The 25247-nt window shown below is 40.4% G+C and overlaps 1 protein-coding gene across 5 annotated transcripts in view; it reads right to left on the minus strand.

Annotated features, from left to right (window-relative positions):
* mbnl3 (muscleblind-like splicing regulator 3) overlaps positions 1-25247 on the minus strand; it is a 36717-nt gene that overhangs the window by 10990 nt on the left and 480 nt on the right. For 4 of the 5 annotated variants that reach the window (XR_007036400.1, XM_047354062.1, XM_047354064.1 and 1 more), the window contains exons 2-3: positions 13485-14405; positions 780-944 (exon numbers count right to left, since the gene is read on the minus strand). Coding sequence is in view for 4 of the 5 variants with exons in the window: in XM_047354062.1 (XP_047210018.1) it covers positions 780-944; positions 13485-13658 (339 nt within the window). In the remaining variant the exon portion in view is untranslated. The remainder of the gene's footprint in view (positions 1-779; positions 945-13484; positions 14406-25247) is intronic. The other variant, XM_047354063.1, reaches the window with a different exon arrangement.

The following is a 25247-nucleotide window of genomic DNA, read 5'->3' on the forward strand; positions in this document are numbered from 1 at the left end:
AACGTTGTACTCTCTGTATTTGAGAAAAAACTAAAACAAAAACATTGTTAAGGTCAGATCAGAGATGTAATCACACCTAATCTGCGACTGAATTAATAAGGGACTATGTTCTGCACTTTATAAATGATGATAAAATGCAGACATTTAAAAAATAAGGCTCCATTATTCATTTTCTCTTTGTTTTGAAGCAGTTAAACCCTGGGATAGTATAGCAGTAGAGTGATCTTGCAGCATGTCTTCCCCCTTCTGAATCGGTCTGTTTTTTGTCCGATAACTGTGAATAAACATCACCACATTCACTAAATTAAAAAAAAACAAGTTGAACCCTTTATGACAGCGGTTGCTCTCTCACACATAACACATCTGCTAAATAAATAACACAAATAATGACAACTTAATGCTGTTTTTATATCTTATACAAAACTTCTTAAAAGAGAAATCTTTTAAGAAGATCGACATCTTCTTAAAACTGGTATCGACATCTCAAAGTTCAAAAAAACCCCAAAACCTTTAAAACAGACACAAAACTTTGCTCAGTGCATCTATAGTTTTAAAGCGTCCTAAATTCAATCTGTATTCAAGAACAAGCGGACATTTGTTCAGAAAGGTATGCTTGTTGCTGGGCTGTTGCATCAGTAGTAATACAAATTAAAAGCAGTTGAGCATAAGAATTAATTAAACAAATATTTAAAATAAAAATAAATAATAAAAAAATGAAAATCACCACATCCTAGATCAGTTTTAGTCAGAGTTAGTTTGTTTTAGTCTAAGCTGCTCACAATGGGCTGCAGCTGCGCTCCGGGTAGCATGAACTGCATCTGTTGAGCCAACATGGCAGCCGCGGCTTTCTGTTGGATCAGGTTGTTTCTTCCATTAATCTCCAGCTGAGTTTTCAGGTGCGGAGGAGGGTGCAGGTATTTACAATTCTCTCGTGTGCAGCGGCCCTGAGAAGGGGTTGGGAAAGGAGGAGGCAGAGGGTGTGACAGCGGAGCGGAAGAAAGAAACATTAAGAGCAAGAAACTAAACGGATCAAAGTTGTGCTTCGGTTGCAAACGACCACAGAGCTCTTAAATTAAACAGAACATTTTATGCCATTGTTGTAACTCCATTCAATCATGCACAACTTAATAAAAATAAACATAAATAATTTCTACTTTCATAGAAAAGTCTGTGTCCAATAAATTCTAGTTAAATTATATCCTGCTAAAGACCTCACAGAGACTTTGGACTAATTATAAATGTTTACTAATGTGAGCACAACAAAACGACAAAAAAAAACAAAAAACATTTTTAATGAATGTTATGATTTTGGAGCAGGGTACTCATAAAATAAACCCCAGGGATCAGAATTAAACACACATATGCTCAACTCTCCCATGCTCCTGATTCTTTCAATAAAAACAATAAAGAGAACTAAAGAAAAGAACAAAACATCCATCCACCCATTGCTCCGGGCATCGAGGTTATCCCTGCAGGGTTGCAGGGGGTGCGGATCTCCAGCGGTCACTGGGAGAGAGGGGGGGTACACCCTGGAAAGATTCCCAGTCACAGATAACTGAACATCTGTAAGCTAAAATTACAATAACTGTGTTGCATTCACCTACAAAGACCACTGCAGGACATCACTGAGCTTGTACAAGTATTCATTAAAATATTCCTGTTTTGTCATACATGCACATGTACCAACTAAAATTTTACATTTCTATGTAAGTTATGGCAAATGAGAGTTAAATTAAACAGCAAAACCTCTAATAAATGAATAGATCAAACCAACATTCATATTTCGGCTGGAACAAAGTGTTTAAATACATGCAATTATTATACAATTTTAACTTGTAAAATACAACTCTGGTAAGTATAATACCAAAAATAATAATATTACAACTGTATTTAACAAAGCGTGAACAAAATAGGTTGGATCTACAGTCAAACTGTTTAATAATGCAGCTTTATTCAGACTTAAAAGGCGAAATTCGTGATTTTTACTCATTCTCTTCATCATTTGTTTTTGGGCTTTTAACCTGCAATAGTTCCATGTAAAATTTTAAGATATGTGAAAAAGGAAACCAGAAACATGAACATATGACATTGGCCATTTAACATTGAATTATAAACAAACAAAACAAAAGATAAACTTGTAAATCTCACAATCTCCATCAAAACAAACCTAACAGCAGACAATGGAAAGGCAGAATCGACAACAACATCCTCTGTTGCTCATGGCTTCTGCCCAAATATGCACCAGGGTTATCCACTTTCAAAAGATATAATAAAGACATAATCGACTAAAACCTGTTCTCATAAAACAAACACAGTAGGTCAAACTGTTCATACCTGCTGAGCATAAAAATAACATTTTTAAAAACCTCTTGCTTTAACAGCGACAGTCCATCCAAGTGGCCAAATACAGGAACTATTAAAAACTCCAGGTCAAGATGAATTATTCTAGAGCTTTTCCACCTTTAATATAAAACATGTTCTGTATTAATTAACTAGCAATCAACTAAATCCTATAGAGAAAAAATATAAAAAATAAAAAGCAGCAATAATTTAGTTGCATAATTGTCCACACACTTAAACTAATACTTTGCTAAACCACATTTTGATTAAATTCCAGCATTCATTCAGCTTATCTATAACTTTCCATCAGTTACAGACAATCTGACCCGAAATAAGGTTCAGTTTTCCTTGTAGGATTTTCTTGCCATTTGATCATTTTTATTCTTTTAGCTAAGTCTACGAAGAATTTGAATAATCTCATTAGACAAAGGTATCAACCAGGAGACGAGCACAAAAACTTTCCACAGCATTATATCTACATCATAACACAGAGAAGACAGTCAACATTAACACAATGTTTCTCCATGTCCTTATTAGTGGTTGTGTTCAATAATTTAATGTGTTCTCTATATGTCTGGATTAAAGAGGATGGTTGATAGACCTTGTCTAACAAAGAAAACATCCAAACCTGGCTAAAGTCTTCCAAAACTCGATACGCTAAAGCCAAACTTTTGGCCACACTTTCAAGGGGAATATTTTGGACAAAAACATTGCTGCAAATAACCAAAAGAACACCATTATCACAATGATGTATGGTGGTGGGAGCATCATGATGTGGGTCACTTTTCTAAAGATGTAACTAGATGTTTTGTCAGATGTCAGCTAAAAAGCTGAAGATGAAAAGGGATTTTATTTTCACAGCATCACTGCGAGTCCACGCATTCATCAGAATAAATAAAAGAGTTTGAAGTCCGGACAAAAATCTGTCAGAAAACCTGTTGGACCATATGAAGAAGGCTGAGGAAGGAGAGCTCCTTGCATCTGATAGTTTTAGGAAGTTTCTGCAAGGCTAAGTGAGTAAATGTTGACATATTAAGACGTGGGGTGATGACAGACTCCTAAGAAAGTAAGACTAAATACTGAAATTAAATGAAAAAATGCTTAAAAAAGATTTGGATTAATTGAACACTGATGAAAAGCTTTCGCACCTTTTTATTCTTTGTTTTCTCCCTCTAACAGATTTCTTTGTTTTTCAGCTGTGCATTCGGTTACATCTGGTGTGAAACTAATACCAAACAGAAAGAGAACATCATAGCAATGACACATGGTGGTGGTAGTGTGATAGTATGAGTCTGCCACATGACCAGCCATGATTGATGGAATACTTTTCATTGCAGCGTATACGGACATTTTTATTTACAAGTCAAAAACAACTAATACCGTCCGTGAAAAAGCTCAAAGTAAACTATTTGAGGAACCAATTATTCGTTATAGGACATAATACATTAAAATTTCAATTAATAAACCAAATATTCAAACTTAATATTTAAAACCACTAACTTTAGCTGCTATGTTCCCCTCTTTTCAAACTTTAAATCTAAATAAAGCAACTATCAGTTCATATGGTCACTGAATGCTGTAAAAACAGTGGAACTCTCCGCACGAACACCGCAGATCATTACACAGTTAGAGAAGAAAGTGCAGTCTTCATCTAACTCCCGGGCCAAGAGCAGCTGTCTACCCCTGCAGGCAAGCTGTAAAACTGCTAATCTACCTCCACAGAGAATCAACCAGGCTGTATAATGGAGACAGCACTAAGGGAAGGAAAAATTAAGAAGTCTGATGACGAGCTGCGGTCATATTGCGGAGAATCTGACAGTGATAGATGGGGAAATATAAAATGGTTTAGCACCAGGAGGTATATACATGAGAAGAGGAGAAACTGCAGAGTCTGCTTTCCCAGCATCCTTTCCCACAGCTGCAAACATCAGAAAATAAGCATACAGGTGAGCCTGTAGCTGCACACAAGCTAATACAGGCACCCACGGTGGAGATGTGAGCAAGCTTTGCGTCAGCAGGCTGGATGTTTAGGGATGAGTTAATAATGAAGAGAAAGTCCCATGAGCCCAGCGCTCCTGCTCCATCTCCGAAAAGCACCTCTTAATGATCTAATGGTTTGCTCTGAGTGTACTTGGAAAAATAAACTACAGTAGTGTCTGAATTAGGGATTTGGCAGGATGAACATGAATAGACATAAAAATGTGTTATGTGGCTATAAAAACTAGAGAAAGAAGCCAGTGAAAAGCGGTGCTGAGGAGAGGTCAGGAATCTCCTTTTGGTTGCCACAGCAACATGCTACGCAACACAGAGGAAGGCCGTACTCCGACAGAAAAGAGAGCTGGGACTTTAATAAATAGGATCTTTTTGACTGCTGCTCAGATTTTCCAAATTTATCTAATAAATAAAATCAGGAAAAACTCAGATGGTTTTATTTAGTTAAAGCTTGGGAGATTAGGCTTGTTCTCATGAGAGACAATATGATCAAGAGGATGATGTTTGTGGTACATCTTTATACATATAAATGTGTGAAGCAAAGTCTGACCAGTCGCAGGGGCTCTTTGAGTTTAACTCTAAAATGCAACATTTCTTTTTACTTACAAAAAAACAAGAACGTAAAAGTAAAAACTATTCTAATCATAGTTTTATGAGTAAAGGGTACAATTTATTTGATATTTGTTTCTTAAAATTATTATTATTTTGTAGATATTTGCAGTACCTTCCAAAAGTATTCATACCCTTTGAACATTTTTGTCCTGTTACAACCACAAACCTCAATGTGATTTTTTTGTGTTAGATCAACACAAATTAGGAAAGGGTATATGATTATAAAAAATGTTTACGAATAAAAGCTATTATTGGTGCACTTAGTTGAAATAAAGCCAAAAGAAGTCAAATTTAAAGTCTGCCGCAAGCTATTTACAGACATGTAAAAAAGGCTAAATATACAAAATAAAACTTTTTGGCCGACATGCAAAACTCCATGTGAAGTTTGCATGTAAATGCTAAGACTGCAGATCCCTGTGGAAATACCACTCCCACTGTGAAACATGGTGGGGGCACCCTCATGCTAGAGACATGCTTTTCTTTAGCAGGGACAGGGAAGCTGGTTAGAGTTGATATGGAGGTGGGTGGAGCTAAATCCAAGACAATACTGGAGGAAAACATGTTAGAGGCATCAAAGAACTTGAGACTGGGTCAGAGGTTCATTTTCCAACAGGAGAACAACACTAAAGCCAAAGATGAATGATTTAGATCAAAGCATAAGAATGTTAGAATGGCCCAGTCAAAGTTAAGGGCTACATTTAATCAAAAATAAGTAGCGAGACTTGAAAATTGATGTTCATTGGTGCTCTCCAACTGAGCTTCAGCCATTTTTCAACAAACAATGGGAAAAACGTCCTGTCTTTAGATGTGCGAAGGCGTTTTTGGAGATATATCCCAAAACATTGCAGCTGTAATTACAACAGGTGGTACTACAAAGGACTGAATAACGGTACTTGAATACAAATACATAATACATTTTTCAAGTTTTTATTTGTGAAGGAAACCACCCTCCTTCTGCTTCACATTCAGGCACTTCTTTGTGTCTCTCACAAGACATCCCTACAAAATACACTGAAGATTCTGGTTGTAAAGGGACAAAATCACTGTACCTTTATAATATTTGGAATGAATAAAGCAGGATAATTTATGAAAAATGGTGATGTAATCCAAATCTGAGATTGCGACTGAATCTGCCTTCTGATGATGGGCGTATGGGATTTCCTCACTAATCACACGAGAGGACAGCAGCAATCCAGTTAACAAGGTAAGAAGAACTAAGTGGTGAGTTGCTCTCTCCATCCCTGCTGAAGCACGTGCATCCTGGGCAGACGGACCTAATGGAGAAGCAACAGGGAATGACAGCAGTTAGCTTGTGTCGGCCTGGAGATGCCACATACGAGAGGGACGGAGAGGAGGGAAGTCATTAGCAGATAAATCCATAAAATCAACATGGAAGGGCGGGACAGCTGGAGAGCAGGAGGGGAAAGAGCCATAGGGGACAGAGCGGTGTTTCTCAGTTGACCAAAAACAGAATCAGCTGAGTATAATCATCATACACACAGAGGCTAAGGGCTCTGTTTCAGGAGATGTTTTTTACTGTGTCGGCACTGCAGCCCTTATGAAGAAACTGGTTCGACCTTCAGCTGAAAACAACCTCGGTGCTCTCCCGAGATGGTCGAATGAAGCTTTTAATGGTTCCTCACTACCTTTGGTAAAAACAAAACAAAAAAAAAGCTCCCTCAGTGTAACCAGTACAGAACCAGGCTGTTGCTCTGTGCTAAAAACAGCCATGCCACTCAGGAAGATCAAACTATCCAATGGGTGTTCAGTCCTGTGCTGTTGCTAGGCCCCCTCTCTCTGTCTCTCTTCTCCACCTCCCCCCTGCTCTGTAGGACATAACACAGAAAAATGGCTGAATAATAAATTCTAACTCAATAAACCAGGAGACAGCAGCTGCACTCAGACAGAAAGCCCCTTGTCTCGGTCTTGATTCTTTGCTGTAGAAAAGCTTTTGGAGAAAAATCCCTCAGTAATGCATAGACGCTGGGAAACACCTCAACAGTCTTATAACAGTTTAATCCTGCATATGCACAGTGCTGATGGTGTGGTTGTGAGGAGACGGCAGCAGCAGGGATGGAGGAACAGACCATCAGCATATCTGCTTAGAACATTTGAGTTAAATACGTATATGAATTTCATAAAAATAAAGTTTATATAGCTTTAAATAGGACCTATTATGGACATTTTTCCCTCATACTTTACTAAAGATTCACACAGATCAAAATAAAAACAACATATCCATCCTCCTCATCGTTGTCTCCTCCTATAGCTGAGAAACATCCTGCATTCATTGTTTCTTAAAAACTGGGAATCAAACTTTTTCACCTAGTTGATAATCACATCCTCACACAGACCAAATATTCCCCTCCCTCAGCTTCAGAAATGTGCTAATGTGCCTCTTCTGGTTAGGAAATCTGTCTAAGCTGTTATTATCCTTCTGGCAATTTAACTTTCCTATTTATCAGTGAATGCATCTCGAATGCAATAAAAGAAGACATCCATCTATGTTCTGTACCAACTAATTCCTGTTCAGGACCATGGAAGTGCACCATTAAAGGGTTCCCAGTCCACCACAGAGCACAGAACTGTGCATGCTATTCTCTGAGGAGTCTTATATATTCTTTATGTGCCTGAATCTTTTTTTCTCTTTTTGGCTTCTTTCCATAGTCTAAAAAAATTCTGTTATTTTATTTTCTGAGTCTACCGACCTTAGGTGTGAGTATGATCGGCTATGGTTGTTTTTCTTTCTTTCTTCCTGCTATGCTTGTACAGGTCCTTCTCAAAATATTAGCATATTGTGATAAAGTTCATTATTTTCCATAATGTCATGATGAAAATTTAACATTCATATATTTTAGATTCATTGCGCACTAAATGAAATATTTCAGGTCTTTTATTGTCTTAATACGGATGATTTTGGCATACAGCTCATGAAAACCCAAAATTCCTATCTCACAAAATTAGCATATTTCATCCGACCAATAAAAGAAAAGTGTTTTTAATACAAAAAACGTCAACCTTCAAATAATCATGTACAGTTATGTACTCAATACTTGGTCGGGAATCCTTTTGCAGAAATGACTGCTTCAATGCGGCGTGGCATGGAGGCAATCAGCCTGTGGCACTGCTGAGGTCTTATGGAGGCCCAGGATGCTTCGATAGCGGCCTTTAGCTCATCCAGCGTGTTGGGTCTTGAGTCTCTCAACGTTCTCTTCACAATATCCCACAGATTCTCTATGGGGTTCAGGTCAGGAGAGTTGGCAGGCCAATTGAGCACAATGATACCATGGTCATTGAACCATTTACCAGTGGTTTTGGCACTGTGAGCAGGTGCCAGGTCGTGCTGAAAAATGAAATCTTCATCTCCATAAAGCTTTTCAGCAGATGGAAGCATGAAGTGCTCCAAAATCTCCTGATAGCTAGCTGCATTGATCCTGCCCTTAATAAAACACAGTGGACCAACACCAGCAGCTGACACGGCACCCCAGACCATCACTGACTGTGGGTACTTGACACTGGACTTCTGGCATTTTGGCATTTCCTTCTCCCCAGTCTTCCTCCAGACTCTGGCACCTTGATTTTCGAATGACATGCAGAATTTGCTTTCATCCGAAAAAAGTACTTTGGACCACTGAACAGTCCAGTGCTGCTTCTCTGTAGCCCAGGTCAGGCGCTTCTGCCGCTGTTTCTGGTTCAAAAGTGGCTTGACCTGGGGAAAGCGGCACCTGTAGCCCATTTCCTGCACAAGCCTGTGCACGTTGGCTCTGGATGTTTCTACTCCAGACTCAGTCCACTGCTTCCGCAGGTCCCCCAAGGTCTGGAATCGGCCCTTCTCCACAATCTTCCTCAGGGTCCGGTCACCTCTTCTCGTTGTGCAGCGTTTTCTGCCACACTTTTTCCTTCCCACAGACTTCCCACTGAGGTGCCTTGATACAGCACTCTGGGAACAGCCTATTCGTTCAGAAACTTCTTTCTGTGTCTTACCCTCTTGCTTGAGGGTGTCAATAGTGGCCTTCTGGACAGCAGTCAGGTCGGCAGTCTTACCCATGATTGGGGTTTTGAGTGATGAACCAGGCTGGGAGTTTTAAAGGCCTCAGGAATCTTTTGCAGGTGTTTAGAGTTAACTCGTTGATTCAGATGATTAGGTTCATAGCTCGTTTAGAGACCCTTTTAATGATATGCTAATTTTGTGAGATAGGAATTTTGGGTTTTCATGAGCTGTATGCCAAAATCATCCGTATTAAGACAATAAAAGACCTGAAATATTTCAGTTAGTGTGCAATGAATCTAAAATATATGAATGTTAAATTTTTATCATGACATCATGGAAAATAATGAACTTTATCACAATATGCTAATATTTTGAGAAGGACCTGTATCTGCAGTGAAGTATTGTAATAACCTGAGCCGAGGTTAGAGACTTGAGTCCCAACAAGTTTTTGCCCTTTGCTTAACAATGAGTCACAACCGGAGTACAGACAGAGGAAATGTAAGTATTAAAGAGGATAACTCTCAACAACAGTGCTCAACTTAACATGAATCAAAGGACAGGCATTTTCTACTGCATTCCCTGAAATTAGATCTAAAGTAAACTGCTCAGAAGACCGCGTATATGGCTTTTTTCACAAAACAGTGGCATCATAAAATCTCAAAGATGAGTCCCTCTCCAAGCTACACCTGGTCATTCAGAATCTGGCATAGGAGATTTGAAGGAGGCTTGGAGTGGAACTCTGCAGGGTCAATGTAGAGCCTTGCACATAAGATGTGTGTTGAACATATCCCATAGCCACTACTGAAGTGAGACCTGTCCAGTACGTTTCAATGGCAAGAAATAATGTCTGTCACAGTCCCAGGGTGTTTTCTCTATGAATTCCTCAGTCACACATTTGTATTTACTACATCACACCCTCAAGCCACCAAGCTGGCTAACCCTCACGGAAGATGGCTCAGAGGCAAAATAATGGCAGGTTGGCTTCAACCCCCCCAAACCATCTCAGTCCTTTCAGGTAAAGTATGGACATGGTAAAATGGTATCTAAATACCAGCTTTAAGTGTTTTGTGAGAGTTCCTTGGTACTCTCATTAAATTTTTTATCTAAGGATGTTGTGTCAATTAATAATAATAATAAAAAAAAGAACGTATCCTGGAGGTAATGCAGTTTATAAAATACCCGCTAAAAATCTTAAATCCCTAATTTTATTTCACATTTATTCTAGCAATGCATAGATGCTGGTAAATATAGTAACGACATGGATTAATTAAAGATTAGTTAGGTAACTTCTATTTCTGACAAATAAAAATAGGCACCCACAAGTAGTAGTCCGATTAACAGGGTGGGCCATTTATATGGATACACCTTAATAAAATGGGAATGGTTGGTTATATTAACTTCCTGTTTGTGGCACATTAGTATATGTGAGGGGGGAACCTTTTCAAGATGGGTGGTGGCCATGGTGGCCATTTTGAAGTCGGCCATTTTGAATCCAACTTTTGTTTTCTCAATAGGAAGAGGGTGACATATCAAACCTATTGGGAATTTCACAAGAAAAACAATGGTGTGCTTGGTTTTAACATACCTTTATTCTTTCATTAGTTATTTACAAGTTTCTCTTTGTTTACAGCCATTGACATGTCGCCGAGGTTAACAAAGATAGTGGGGCCATTCTTCATCAATGGAAACCTCGTTCCCTGAGTTTTCCAGCAAGATGGTGCACCACCACATTATGGGTGTCAGGTCCGAGCATTCCTAGATGAACAGTTTCCTGGAAAGTGGATTGGTCATTGTGGGCCAGTTGAATGGCCCCCAAGGTCTCCCGATTTGACCCCCTTAGACTTTTATCTTTGGGGTCATCTGAAGGCAATTGTCTATGCTGTGAAGATATGAGATGTGCAGCACCTGAGACTACGGATACTGGAAGCCTTTGCTAGCATTTCTCCTGCAGTGTTGCTATCAGTGTGTGAAGAGTGGGAGAAGAGGGTTGCTTTGACAATCCAACACAATGGGCAGTACATTGAACACATTTTATAAGTGGTCAGAAACTTGTAAATAACTCATGAAAGAATAAAGTTATGTTAAAACCAAGCACACCATTGTTTTTCTTGCGAAATTCCCAATAGGTTTGATGTGTCACATGACCCTCTTCCTATTGAAAAAACAAAAGTTGGATTCAAAACGGCCGACTTCAAAATGGCTGCCATGGCCACCACCCATCTGGAAAAGTTTCCCCCCTCACATATACTAATGTGCCACAAACAGGAAGTTAATATGACCAACCATTCCCATTTTATTAAGGTGTATCCATATAAATGGCCCACCCTGTAGTGTTATTTGGCCTTTTTGTATACTAGCGATGGTTATATAAAGTATTTACCTGGCTAAGAGCTGACAGGTCTAAACTGTGCACTGAAGGCTATACGAGGTGGCATTACAGGAGGAGTCTTACAAAGAGTTGCCAGAGCATCGAAACAGTGAGTGATGGTAGCCTGATATTGATAGCGCCTCCTAAACACATTACACTGACTTACCATTACTTGACAGAGTAGGTAGGGGTCTAATTTTAGGTTTATATAGAATTGGGTAGTTGTATTTAGTTTATCCTTTGTAAAGTGGAGCTAATCCCAACGTTCATCAGGTGAGGGGTGGGCCACAATCTCAACAGGTCTGCAGCCCAACAGAAGGCTGACACAGAGATAAAACATGCTAGCTAACATGGAGGTTTTTGAACTGCAAAACAAACCAGCCAAAACCCCCACAGGCAAAATCAGAAAACTTTATGTCCAAACCAGGGACTTTCTGGCTGTGAACAAACATGGTTAACCACCTTACCACTACTTTCCCAATATGCATCAGGGAAGACAAAAAAAACATGAAAGACTTTAATTATTCATTTATCCTTTTGAAATACATAATTGGTTTAGCACAACATCAGGACAGATGAACAGGAGCTTTCATTTTAAAAACATCCAAATCCTGCTTTCAGTTTCATTTCAATGCTTCCCATTCGAGAAACAAAAGAATCAAAGAAACACAAGGCCTCCAATTTTCTCGGCAAAAAAAAAAACAACTCCACTCTATGATCAGTGCTGCTCCCAACAAACAAAATACAAGATATCACATATCCATTCTTCTATGTTCAATTATCTTCTCTGATGCGCAGTATTTCCTGAACTTTAATTACAGGCATGTTATATACACTGCTGTTTTTCTGAGAAAACTATTTTATACCCATGTTTTTTTGTTCAAATTCACTTCATGTGAAAACTGCAGTCAATGTTTTTTTTGTGCAATATCTGCCTTACATCTTCTACAGGATGTTTCTGTAGTTCTTTTTTAACATGTACAAATATATTTCTGTGGATTGTTCTTGAAAAGCACTCTTTATAGAGGTGCAATTTATACTACTATACTCTGTGTTCTTAAGAACTATTTTGGCACACCTGTTATTTTATTATAATAGTAGTATTGACATATTTTTATGCATCTTATACAGTATATTTTACAACACACAATATATCACTTTGCAGACGAAACACAGCAAAATTCCCCAATGACACACAAATAAAAGGTTATTGTATTCTTTTCTAAAATAATTACTTTGTCTAATTTTTGTCATAAACCAATTGATGACAATTGATCAGGTAATCTAATCTTTTTTACCAAGAAACTGAGGATAAATGAGAATGAAAGAAATAGAATCAACTGAGAATCTTAAATACTTTCTGACTTATTTGTACCTCAATAGTATTTAAGAGAAAAACCCATCACGATGCATCATAAATAACATCCTTCGTAAGGTATCTTATATGTAAATGATCACCAAATTTTCACCTCAACTGAAGTTTTACCAACTTGAACACTATATGAAACCCTCTTTTGTGCATTTTTGTGATTGTGCTTGTACCCAATTGTGTAAAAGCACAACTGCGGTTGAAACCTGGTATTTACATACACTATATAAAAAACACATACAAATTTTTCTTGCTCACTGACACTAAATCAAACTTTTCTCTTTTAACTCAGATAGGATGGCCAGGATTTAACTTTTCTAAATGCTGGAATTATGAGAAAGAGGTGTTCATTCTGAAACCCAGGTGATGATGGCTTTATAAGCTTCTGATACGTCAGTTCAAAACACCTGAGGTAAATGGAGGAACACCTGTGAATGTATTTTAAGGCAACAGCTCTAACATGCTGCTTATTTGTGTGACATCATGGAAATCAACAACGTTAGCCAAGACATCAAAACGAGAATTATGGACTCCATCAATCCTTGAGTGCAATTTTCAGATGACTAAAGGCGCCACACACAGTGGCTTAAACAAACACATGCGAGTACAGTATAAACACCATGGAAATGTCCAGACATCATCAATGATGAACCGATGAAAGAAATTAGAGGAAAAAGTGAAAATCAACCCCAGAGCTTTTAAACATGATCCAAAGCCCTGACAGAAGCCTACGTGTCCGATAGAGAACTTGAGGAACAAACAAGCTGTAATGCGGCAGGAGCTGATGTGTGTGATGTGTGCTGCGTTGTTACCTTGAGCGAATCAAAGCAAGCGATGACTCGGCCGTTCTCCACATGGCAGCTCCGGGAGGGATGTGCAAACTTACAGTCGGAATCGGACCGCGAGCAGGTGCCTCTCTGGTACTCGCGACACACTTCCAAGGTCAACCATTTGGTGTCTCGTCCCATTGTCATGCTGACAGCCATCTGAGACGCTCACGGACACTGAGCAGTGAGTGGATGGGGAAAAAATACGAGCAGGGCTGACTAATAGTGATTCAAGAGCAGAAAAAATCCCCTTGGGAACAAAAAGCAAAAATATTTTTCCTTCAGAGCAAATAGGTAGGAAGTCCCTTTTGACTGGTGTGTTTTAGGGGAATGTTTATTAGCTGTTCCTGGGAAAATTGTCAGTTGAAGTTTCACTGGGGAAGATAACGGAGGTTAACTGTGAGCAGAGACCAGCTCTGTCTTAAGAGAAAAAAAAAACAGCTCAGAAAACATCACTAAAGTCCACTTAGATATGCCTAAAAGCTCAAACTCACAATACGTTATTTTTACATTCATGTCAACAGGGTGAGAGCAGAGGAAGTCACTGTAGCTCTATTGTAGTTGTTGTTCCCTGACAGAAAGAGAGAAAAAAGCAGAACCTTACATCCCTAAATGTCCTTGTACTGATGAGACAAAGCTGCAGCTCAGCTCTGGGTATGTGGGGACTGCAGCTCAGCAACGTGGGATGGATGACTTTGTGGCTGTCAGAACAAAATATAGCCTCCATTCAAGGCCAAACGCATGCCGAGACCTCTCTCCTGTTGTAGGACAAAACCGTACTCTAGGCACTTTGGAGTCCTGCTTCTTCCTCCTACTTGAGTCTACTTCTCATCCCTCCGTCTCCATTCTCTCTGTTGTCATCCTCTTCACTGACCTCTCCGCTGCATGTCTTTGCTTGTTGTCTCACTGTGGATTGCAGAAACAGAAAAAAAGCAATTATGAATCAGCGACCGCTGGGGCTGGAAACTGCTACAATGTCTTTTAACGAATGAGGATCATATGCTGCAGGAGAAGAAGAAGAAAGCAAGCAAAACAGAGCAGACCATAGAGGAGGGAGGGAGGCAGCAATGAACAGGAAAGGGCAAGCTATGTCTTGATTAAGTGATACAGAGAGGGGAGAGAGAGAGAAAGAGAGAGCAGGAGGATGGAGGGAGGACAGAGACGTCACCTCAACTCATTTACTTTATGCTCTGTGGAAAGTAGACATTAATGCAACAGACGGTGACTAATATTGTCCTTAACGTGGCAAAGTTCTGTATCTTGAATCAAAAGGTACAAAACAGAACAGACAGGGTAGTTCTTCACAACTACAGCTGCTGTGTGTAATGCAAAGCAGCAGCCAATCACACTGCGTTTTACAGGCAAGCAAAGCATGTCGGTGATCAATGAGAGAGCACATTAGTAAAAAGACTCCTCCTTTCACAGAGCTTGTCCTTGTTCCACACTTTTCCACACTGGTAGCAGCACAGTCATGGCAGTCATGTCTGAGCCACATGCTAACATTCAAACTGTGCAGCAGCTCCGTGTAGCTTTGCCTTCACACAGGGAAAGAGGAGTTTCTTGCGTCTCGCTCAAACATACTGCAGCATGATGCAAGGATGATGCATGCAGCACTTTGTTCTGCTCACACTCAGGGAGCGGAGTGACGTGGCCAGACACTAAGTGAATACAGATAATAAGCCACACACAAATGCATGAAAACAATTCAGCATAATTTTCAAAATTAAATGGAAAGAGAAAGGAGTGTAGTGTATAAAAACTTAAGCAGCACAATAAAAAACAGAACAGGAGGAGAAAAAGGCATTGGAGACAGATATTATCAGTCTCTATGTCTGACGGTGGCAGACACAGACGGAGGAAGCAATGGGGGGGGACCACTGCGAGGGAACGAATGTGTGTTTGAGTGTGACAGCATGCAGAGACACACAACATGGAAGGGTACTGCTGCAGCAGTAAGGCAGACCGATGGATAACCAACACAAAGTCATGTCCCAGGCCAAATAAGAGAGCCAGAAATGAGAGAGGAGAAGGTATAACAATTGCTATGCTTGCTGGACCATTAAGCTTATCTGTGCATCTTCCTCTTTCAAAGCCTACAGATCAATACAAACTTTTCTCTGGGGGAACCAGACCAGTACTCCTGCAGCTTTGCCTGTCCTGCATTTAAGTCCACGTCAGTGTCAAGAGCCTGTGCTTACGCACACCCTGACGAGGCAAAATGAATCCAACATCATCAAAAAGCTCCTTAGCAACACTTCGGTCACCAAATGGTGCACAGCTGCCATTACAAGCACTCCTGGAGAGGTATGAAGCAATACTGGCTCTTCTCCAAAGCTATCCTAGTTTATTCTGCAGCCAGTACCTGTGAATATAAACAGGAATGACCTTTCACTTACTGATACACAGGAATCATTGTTGCTTTGGTATGAGCCTCACACTTTGTACACTACTCAGTTTGTGGGTTGTCAGATTTAACACAGAATAGCCCCTCCTCCACCAGTTGCTGCACACTATGAGTTAGCTGACTAAAAGAAGGATACTACACACCCTCCATTTCTGCTACCTGTATGACCCCCTCTCTTTTCTAATGGTTATGGTCAATCTGACAGAAAGAGGTATCCCAATCGTTGTGGTTTTTAGTATAACAATGGCCATCAGTGGGCTCTAGATGGACAAACTGTCTACTTTTAAGGCTAGGCTTAAAACTTTCCTTTTTGATAAAGCTTATAGTTAGAGTGGCTTAGGTTATCCTGAACTATCTCTGTAGTTATGCTGCTATAGGCTTAGGCTGCTGGAGGACATAATGACCACTTTCACCCTCTTCGCTACATTCTCACACTACTCTCCAATTTAGTATTATTTGCTGTTATTTCAGCTTTTAACTATGTTCTTTCTCTTTTCTCTTCCTAGAAGCTGCACCTGGCCTGACTGTGTGTCTACCTGTGACACCTTTGTGGAGAGGGGCATCGTCCGAGCTTCTGCTGGCAACAACTTAATGCTCACCCTCTACCGATGATCCACATAGCCCTGTCTTTCAGTGTGTAACCCTTTCTCTCTCCTAGACATGGCGATTGACTGAGCTTAACTGTAACTAACTCTATGTGCTCTCTTTCAGACTCTAACCTTGAAAACTGGCTCAGAGTTTATCTGTTCTTTCTTTCTAGGTGAAACGACTAAATGAGCTACATCCACTAACATTTACTTTTCCTTCCCATAGAAAGGACTCCTGGATCAGTGCTTCTTTGTTCTCTTTGTGTCTCTGCTCTGTTCTCTCAAACCCCCAGTCGGTCGTGGCAGATGGCCGCTCACACTGAGCCTGGTTCTGCTGGAGGTTTCTTCCTGTTAAAAGGGAGTTTTTCCTCTCCACTGTCGCTACATGCATGCTCAGTATGAGGGATTGCTGCAAAGTCAACGCCAGTGACTGTCCACTGTCTCTACATGCTCATCCAGGAGGAGTGAATGCTGCAAGTCACTGACTGGATGCAATCTGCTGGGTTTCCTTAGATAGAAAAACTTTTATCCAATTTGAATAAATAACTGAATCCGACTGCACTGTTCAATGATTAGGATTAATTGGAATGTATGAACCTGACTGTTGTGAAGTGCCTTGAGATTACATGTTTTGTGAATTGGTGCTATATAAATAAACTGAATTGAATTGAATTACATTAATTATGCTGCTTGGTCTGGAAACTAAAGAAGAGCCACCCATCATTCTTATGGAGTTATTTGTATTATTTTTTTTTTACTCACTTGGCAGACAGTGGACAGCTAATGTCAGCTTGTTATACTTATAATACTATATAAGGGGCAGTACAGCAAACAGACATTATTGCGCTCAATGAGGAACTTTACTTGAAAACCACTGCAATATCTAGCTGTTTATTCAATTGTTTTGCCTCTGGTATGTGTTAAATAGTCAAAACAATAATAAATAAATGTCTGAGGCAACATTGTTATAACTGTAATAATTGATATATTATCAACAAATGTTGTAGTGGAAATAAATGTGATTTTATGTTTCAAATATAAACAATTACATTAGGTGCAACATTCTTGATGAACTTTTTAATTTGTTTTAGAAATACAGTTAAGCTGTGGTAATTGTACTTAAGGTCATCAAACTGTAAAAAATTCATACCAGACCAGAACTTAGGAGGAAAACTGGAAATCATCCAAAATCAGAAACTCTAAAAAAAGAAAACCTTGAAATAATCGGTACTGATCCATAAAAAGCCTGATCGGTGCATCTATCAAACCAGAAATGAGAGATGAATAAAACATTAGATATATGACCAAGAATTCAGCCAAGGTGTAAGGAAAGAGAGCTAATAACTGAATTACAAAGGAGAAAAAGCAGTTTGGCACTTGTTGGTGAATATTGATCGCGTAACAAGGCTTGATTCTGGATAACGAAGAATGAGGTTGCATAATAATGCATTCTCAAAGTCACAAAATGAGGAATGTGTCATCTAAACATTACTTTTGCAGTTGAGTTACAGTAACAAAAACCTGAAGCTAAAGTTCTCCTTCCAGATAGTTAACTTAAATATAGCTCTTGTCATTGTGAACAAACCACTTCATAGATATAACACCGACACATCTTTCTGTATTTTAACTTCAGCATGAACCAGTGATAAAATACGAGAGCTTAGATTTTGTATAGAAATAATCTTGACCAACAGAGTTTGTCCAGTTTTTACACTGTAACCAAGTTCTAACAGTCTTTGAGCTGCTGCCTTTCCCCCAGGTGCCTGGGGTAAAACTAGGGAGTCTGGCGGTATGGAAGCGAGGGTCAACATGCAGGTGGGACCCAGCTGGGGTGGCACAAGGTGGACAGATGAGACCAACAGTGGCTGACATAGCTGTAGTGCGTCGTTCATCAAGCACTGTGCACCAAAGGGCTTCCGACAGCATAACCTTCAGCTAAGCTCTGATGTCTGCATTCTGGCTGTGGTGCAAACTGAGTGTCATCTAAACAGGCAGAGCTAACCCGGTCAGCCGCAGAAAGGCACAGAGAAACATTAAAGCTTATTGTTTCACATCTTTCCCCTGGTTCTTCTGCAAGAGTTCCTGCAAAAAATCTTTGATGCATGTTTGAGTTGGGTATCTGGATAACCTCAATGGAATTAAGCTTTTTGCTTTCTTGTGTTTTTATCCTCGATGATATTTAGAATAGAAATATCCTTTATTGTTCCTCTGTGGGGACTGTCGTCATGAAGCTAATGTTGCTCATTGATTTTATTGCCAAATAAATTTAATTCAATTTTTTCTTTTTCCCTGTTTTTCTTTTTCTACAGGAAAAAAGAAAAGGAAAACAGGAGAAATATATAAAAAATAAATAAATTAAATATTTTTATGAAGTTATGACAGCATTATTGTAGCTTATTTTTGGTCTTTGACAATTGGCTTGTACAATTTTTTCAACAATTTGAAAATGTTTAACCTTAACTAAATTTGTCAAACATTCTACAATTATTAAATTCTATTACGGTTAATGCATCAAGGTTAATAAAGAAGCAGACACTTTTTTCCAACTTGTACCTATCATGAATTGCTTAGATAGTCGAAGTAGAACAAAACCAGAGGATGAAACAGACTCAGCACACAGGATAAGACAGTAAATGAGGTTTATTTCTACTGTAGACTTTGTTTAAGGAATCTTGAGCTGGAGTTGTCCAGAAGCCAGAGGAGGAGGTGGTAAACCCTGGAATCCAAGGAAAGAGAGAGAGAGTACTGGTGATGAGAATATTTACAGTGCAGTCCTTAGGGAGTATTACCAGATGTTGGCAGGCAGGTAGGCAGATAGGCAGGTCGACAGGCAGACAGGTAGGCAGACGGATAGGCAGACAAACAGGAGTCCACATAACTGAGGTTATGTTCCAGCAAAGGTCTGTATCAGCAGCTACCTTAAGAAGCCCATGAGCTCATTAGGAGAATGCGTTGCAGCTGCAGACAATGAGCTGCCAGAACCAACCAGAAGGGGAGGAGCAGAGATCCTACAGTACCCTCCCCTCAACGATTGCCTCCAGGCAATCCAGAACGTTTTTCAGGATGGCGTTTGTAAAAGGACGTGATGAGAGCAGGGTCCAAGATGTGAGAACGGGGAACCCAGGTTCTCTCTTCAGGTCCATTTTCTGCCCAATCCACAAGATATTGAAAACCACGCCCCCTACGCCGAACATCCAGGATACGATTGACCGTATATGCAGGGTGGTCATCAATGAGTCGAGCAGGAGGAGGAGGCTTGGTGGGAGGACTCAGGGGGCTTTCCGAGACTGGCTTGATCTGGGAAACATGGAAAGTAGGGTGAATGTGCATGGAAGATGGTAGTTTGAGTCTCACCGCAGATGGGTTGATGATCCTCTCGATGAGAAACGGGCCAATGAAACGGGGGGCCAACTTTCTAGAAGTATCTTTTGATTTAATAATCCTGGTGGAAAGCCAGACTCTCTGATTGATGCGGTAGACAGGTGCAGCAGAACGGTGATGGTTAGCGAACCTCTTATTTTGTTCCAGGGTGCGTAGGAGGGTCCTCCTGGTCTGTTGCCAGATCCTACGACACCTGGAAACATAATGCTGAACAGAGGGGACCAGGATGTCAGATTCAACACTGGGAAACAGCAGAGGTAGATAGCCCAGTGAAGCCTCAAAGGGGGATAAACCAGTAGCAGAGGAAGTATGTGTGTTGTGAGCATATTCGATCCATGTGATCCATGTCAATATGGGTGCTGAAGAAAATAGAGTCTTTAACTCACCAAATGCCCTTTCTGCCTCAGGAGTCCAATGGAACGTTTTCAGAGAGGAGGTGAGTTGAGTGAGAGGTGCAGTGACCTGACAGTAGTTCCTTATAAACCTCCTATAAAAATTTGCAAATCCCAAGAACCTTTGAAGTTGCCTGCGATCAGTTGGAGTAGGCCACTCTGCCACTTCCTTGGTTTTCTCGGGATCAGTTCTGTACCTGCCTGCCTCAAAAATAAAACCCAAAAAAGACACAGATGTGACACTGAATTCGCACTTTTCGGGTTTAACAAGGAGTTGATTCTCAAAAAGCCTCTGGAGAACTGTTCTGACATGTTGGCGATGTTGTTCTATGTCCTGGGAAAAAAATCAAAATGTCATCCAGATAAATGAAAACAAAGAGGTTGAGAAAGTCACGAAGAACATCATTAACAAGAGCCTGGAAAACAGCGGGTGCATTAGTCAACCCGAAAGGCATAACCAAATACTCAAAATGTCCTAGGGGGGTTTTGAAAGCTGTTTTCCACTCATCACCCTCTCGGATCCGGACCAAATGGTAAGTATTGCGCAGGTCGAGCTTAGTGAAGATCTTGGCAGAATGTAATTGTTCATGTATGGAATTAATAAGTGGTAGTGGGTATTTATTTTTAATAGTGATTTGATTCAATCTTCTATAATCAATACAGGGTCTTAATGTGCCGTCCTTCTTACCCACGAAGAAGAATCCGGCGCCAACAGGGGAGGTAGACGGACGAATGATCCCAGATGCTAAAGAATCCTCAATGTACTCTTTCATGACCTTTCTCTCGGGTCCGGAGAGATTAAAGAGTCTGCTGGATGGTAGCGGAGCGCCTGGGAGGAGATCAATAAGGCAGTCACAGGGGCGATGCAGAGGTAAAGAAAGAGCCCCTTGTTTGCTAAACACAGGTGCGAGATTGTGGTATTCAGGTGGAACTTTGGACAGATCAACAGGCTCAGAAGGTTTGAGTTGTTTGATAGAGTGAGAGACAGCAGTTCTTAAGCAGTTCTGGAGACAGAGATTACTCCATCTCTCTACTCTGCCCTCCACCCAATTAATAGCAGGATTATGTTTCTGCAACCAGGGAAACCCCAAAACTAATTGTGGAGAGATGGAAGAGACAACAAAGAACTCACCCCATTCATGATGGTTACCAGAGGTGATGATGTGAAGCTGAGGCACTTTAAATCTCACTTGAGACATGGTTTGACCAGTGATGCCAGTGACAGAAAGGGAATGGTTGAGAGGCTGAGAGGGTATTTGAAGTTTATCAACCAGATCCAAGGAAATAAGATTCTGTTCAGCACCAGAATCAATAAAAGCGTCAACAGGAAACTTCTCTTGGCCAACAATAATAGTGACCGGAAAACACAGACGAGAGATAGGGGAAGAATGGGATATGCTCATCAAAGTCCCCTGACCTATTGACGAGCCCTCTCTTTTCCCTTCTTGGGGCATCTTGTGATAAAATGTCATCCTTGTCCACAATATAGGCAAAGACCACCCTCAAAGCGACATTGTCGTTCCTCTGGGGAGAGTCGAGTGTGACCAATCTGTATCGGTTCCGGTTCCGCTGATCCCTCTGAAGAGGAAGTGGGTGCGTCGAGGAAAGTGGTTCGAGGCGCCAGAGAGTGCTGCCACTGTGAATTGTAGTTCCTTTCTGTTTGTCTCTCTCTTAGACTGTTGTCAATGCGGATCGATAGGTTGATTAATTCATCCAGTCTTTTGGGTTCATCTCTCAAAACCAACTGGTCCTTTACTTGATCTGCAAGGGAATTAACAAAAATACCCTTGAGTGCCGCTTCATCCCAACCCACCTCCTGCGCTGCCACCCGGAAGTCGATGGCGAACTCAGCCATTGCTCTCCTTCCCTGTTTGAGGTTGAGTATCTTCTTAGCCGCTGCCTCCTGCTGGAGTGGTTGATCGAAGGCTCTCTTGAAGTGACTGAAAAAAATGGCATAACTAAGAGACTCAACAGGGTTAGATGCCAAATAGGCGTGCGCCCAGCGCAGAGCAGATCCCTTTAGCGAGGTAACAATATAAGTAATCTTGGAGGCAGCAGCAGGGAAAAGGGAGTGGGAACGACTAAATGCTAATTCACACTGGAGAGAAAAACCACCAAAGTTATTAGGATTACAATCAAACAGTTCAGACGGACGGATGTCAGGCTCTCAGATCCCAGAAGATAGAATTGTGGGTGGCTGAGGATTCTCTAAACGAACTGGAGGATTGGAAGAGACAGGTGAGAGTTTGGTTATGATTTCGCTTAAAGCATGAACCATACCACCAAGTTCTGTGAGATGAGAATCCGTAGTCCTTTGTTGTTGCAGTAGCTGTTGAAGCATGGTTTCAGTAGATTGTAGGCGTTCCTTTAAGGAAGTCTGTTCATCATCTGAATTGTTCTTCGACATGTTAGATGGCTGGAACATACTATCATGAATTGCTTAGATAGTCGAAGTAGAACAAAACCAGAGGATGAAACAGACTCAGCACACAGGATAAGACGGTAAATGAGGTTTATTTCTACTGTAGACTTTGTTTAAGGAATCTTGAGCTGGAGTTGTCCAGAAGCCAGAGGAGGAGGAGGTAAACCCAGGAATCCAAGGAGAGAGAGAGAGAGTACTGGTGATGAGAATATTTACAGTGCAGTCCTTAGGAGGGAGTATTACCAGATGTTGGCAGGCAGGTAGGCAGATAGGCAGGTCGACAGGCAGACAGGTAGGCAGGTCGACAGGCAGACAGGTAGGCAGACAGGCAGGTCGACAGGCAGACGGATAGGCAGACAGGCAGGAGTCCACATAACTGAGGTTATGTTCCAGCAAAGGTCTGTATCAGCAGCTACCTTAAGAAGCCCATGAGCTCATTAGGAAAATGCGTTGCAGCTGCAGACAATGAGCTGCCAGAACAAACCAGAAGGGGAGGAGCAGAGATCCTACAGTACCGTTGTTTATTATGTAAAGGGAAAACCACCACAGAGAGCTGTAGATTGGACAACTTACAAAACATTTATTTAATAACCGAATAAATACATACTGAAAAATGGTAGCCTGCAAAATTATCCATGCCTCTTGACCCTTTCCACGTTTTCTTTAAGTTAAAACCACAAATAATGTATTTTATCAGGATTTTATGTGATAGAAATTAATGACCGGGTTGCGCGGACCCGGATAAAGCGGAAGATGACGAGTACAAGTACGAGAAATGAATGAATGTTAAAGGATTTCCCTGCATTTGTATTCAGACCCATTTACTCCAATTCCCCTAAATAAAATACAGCACACTTGAAAATTCACTTTCACTGTACCTGTCCTTAAATCTGTCTAAAACTGAGCTATTTAAAGAAAATTGGCAAAAATTACAATTTAGATGTATAAAGATACCCCAACAAACTTTAAGCTATAATTGAAGCAAAATATGGTAAACATTGGGTATGAGTCTCGGGGAAGCTTAATACAAATGCACACCACACTTTTAAGATTTAAGTTTGTAGAAAGAAATTCTTGAAAACCATGAATCATTTTCTCTTCCACCTCACAAATCCCCCAAAACCACACTGAAGTTTTTGGGTTGTTACATCACAAAATGCAAAAAGGTTGGGGGTATATAAACAGTTTAAGACACAATCAACTGAAAAACACAACAAGAAGCTATTCTATGTGAAACAGTCCGATGAATCTCTGTAACTTAAACAAATAGAAATTTTCTGTTAAAACCTCACCAATCTAGAGTGTATTCCATTCATTGCAAACTGCTTCAGTCAAAGTCTCACTTCAGTTTTCAAAACACTGGGGTTTTTCTATTATTATGTCCATTTGGTTTCACATGAGAATATGAGTTCCTTGTGGGACTTTTTATTCAAACTAGAGTTGCCTCATTCCCAAAAGCTTGGGGAATTCCAGTTTAAGGGGTGCATACGGTTGTGTAACAGGAACTAAAGCTGTGAAAACACAGCTTTAATCTTAATCTACATTATCTCAGGGTTACTGCTCAACATTACCGTTCACTAACACTGGTTTTCAAAGATGAGTGCAAAAACAGTCCAACGTCAGTGACCAGGTGATTGATTTAAATAGTGTAAGAAAACCAATCCATAAATCACAGTGTGAGTGAAAGCCAGAAGCTTAAAGTGAGGGAGAAAAGTAATTAGGTTAAGTATCGGTAATCCTTTCAGCTCGTTAAAAAGCACCACAACTCCAAATCACACAACCATACAACGCCTTACTTTGACAAACAGATCAGAATCACCCAAACATAAGATTATATGTTTTCTCTCAGTTCTGGTGCAAATATTCATATTCCCATTGTATAGTGACAAAAACCGAGCCCTCTGGACAGGCAATCAACAGAGGATACTAGATAATGACCAAGTCATTTGTGTGTGAGAAGAGAAAACAGGTTATGTGGGAAAAGAGACTGCTTGCTCTCACTGCTGTCAGTGAGTGCATGGTTTGTCAGTTTATCAGTGTTTATTAAGCAAAGAAAAACTAGCCAGACAGGTACAGAGTCCACAGCCGGGAGGGGAGTGTGAACTTGTCCGGACTGGCTGTATGGTTAAACCAGACAAGATAAAGGGCAACACATCCAGTAGGATCGCATACAGTGTATGGATACAATATGGCATGCCATGGTGGCTAAAGCTCTGACCTTTTATAGGGCAAACAAGGACAAGACTCCACAACTCCTCCTCTTACTGTGTGAACAGACACTGACAGCAAAAACCCTCGAAACATGCGACTCAATAACCAAAGAGCAACCTGCTGGGGATCTTGATTTCATGTTGCTGTCATAGACTAAATTGTCAACATTTAACTTGCCAAAATGCATTTACTCTCAAGAGAACAAAATAACCTAAACATATTAATTTTTAGAATAAAAGCTCTGTTTACTGGCTTGAATATGGAAATTTCTCACCATATCATTTGAATCCCGACAGAGGAATCTCAGACCTCACGATCCATGTTAAAAAAACAGCATTGGGACTAATTTGC

The sequence above is a fragment of the Girardinichthys multiradiatus genome, chromosome 23 (genome assembly GCF_021462225.1).
Source record: "Girardinichthys multiradiatus isolate DD_20200921_A chromosome 23, DD_fGirMul_XY1, whole genome shotgun sequence".
Classification (NCBI taxonomy): domain Eukaryota; kingdom Metazoa; phylum Chordata; class Actinopteri; order Cyprinodontiformes; family Goodeidae; genus Girardinichthys; species Girardinichthys multiradiatus.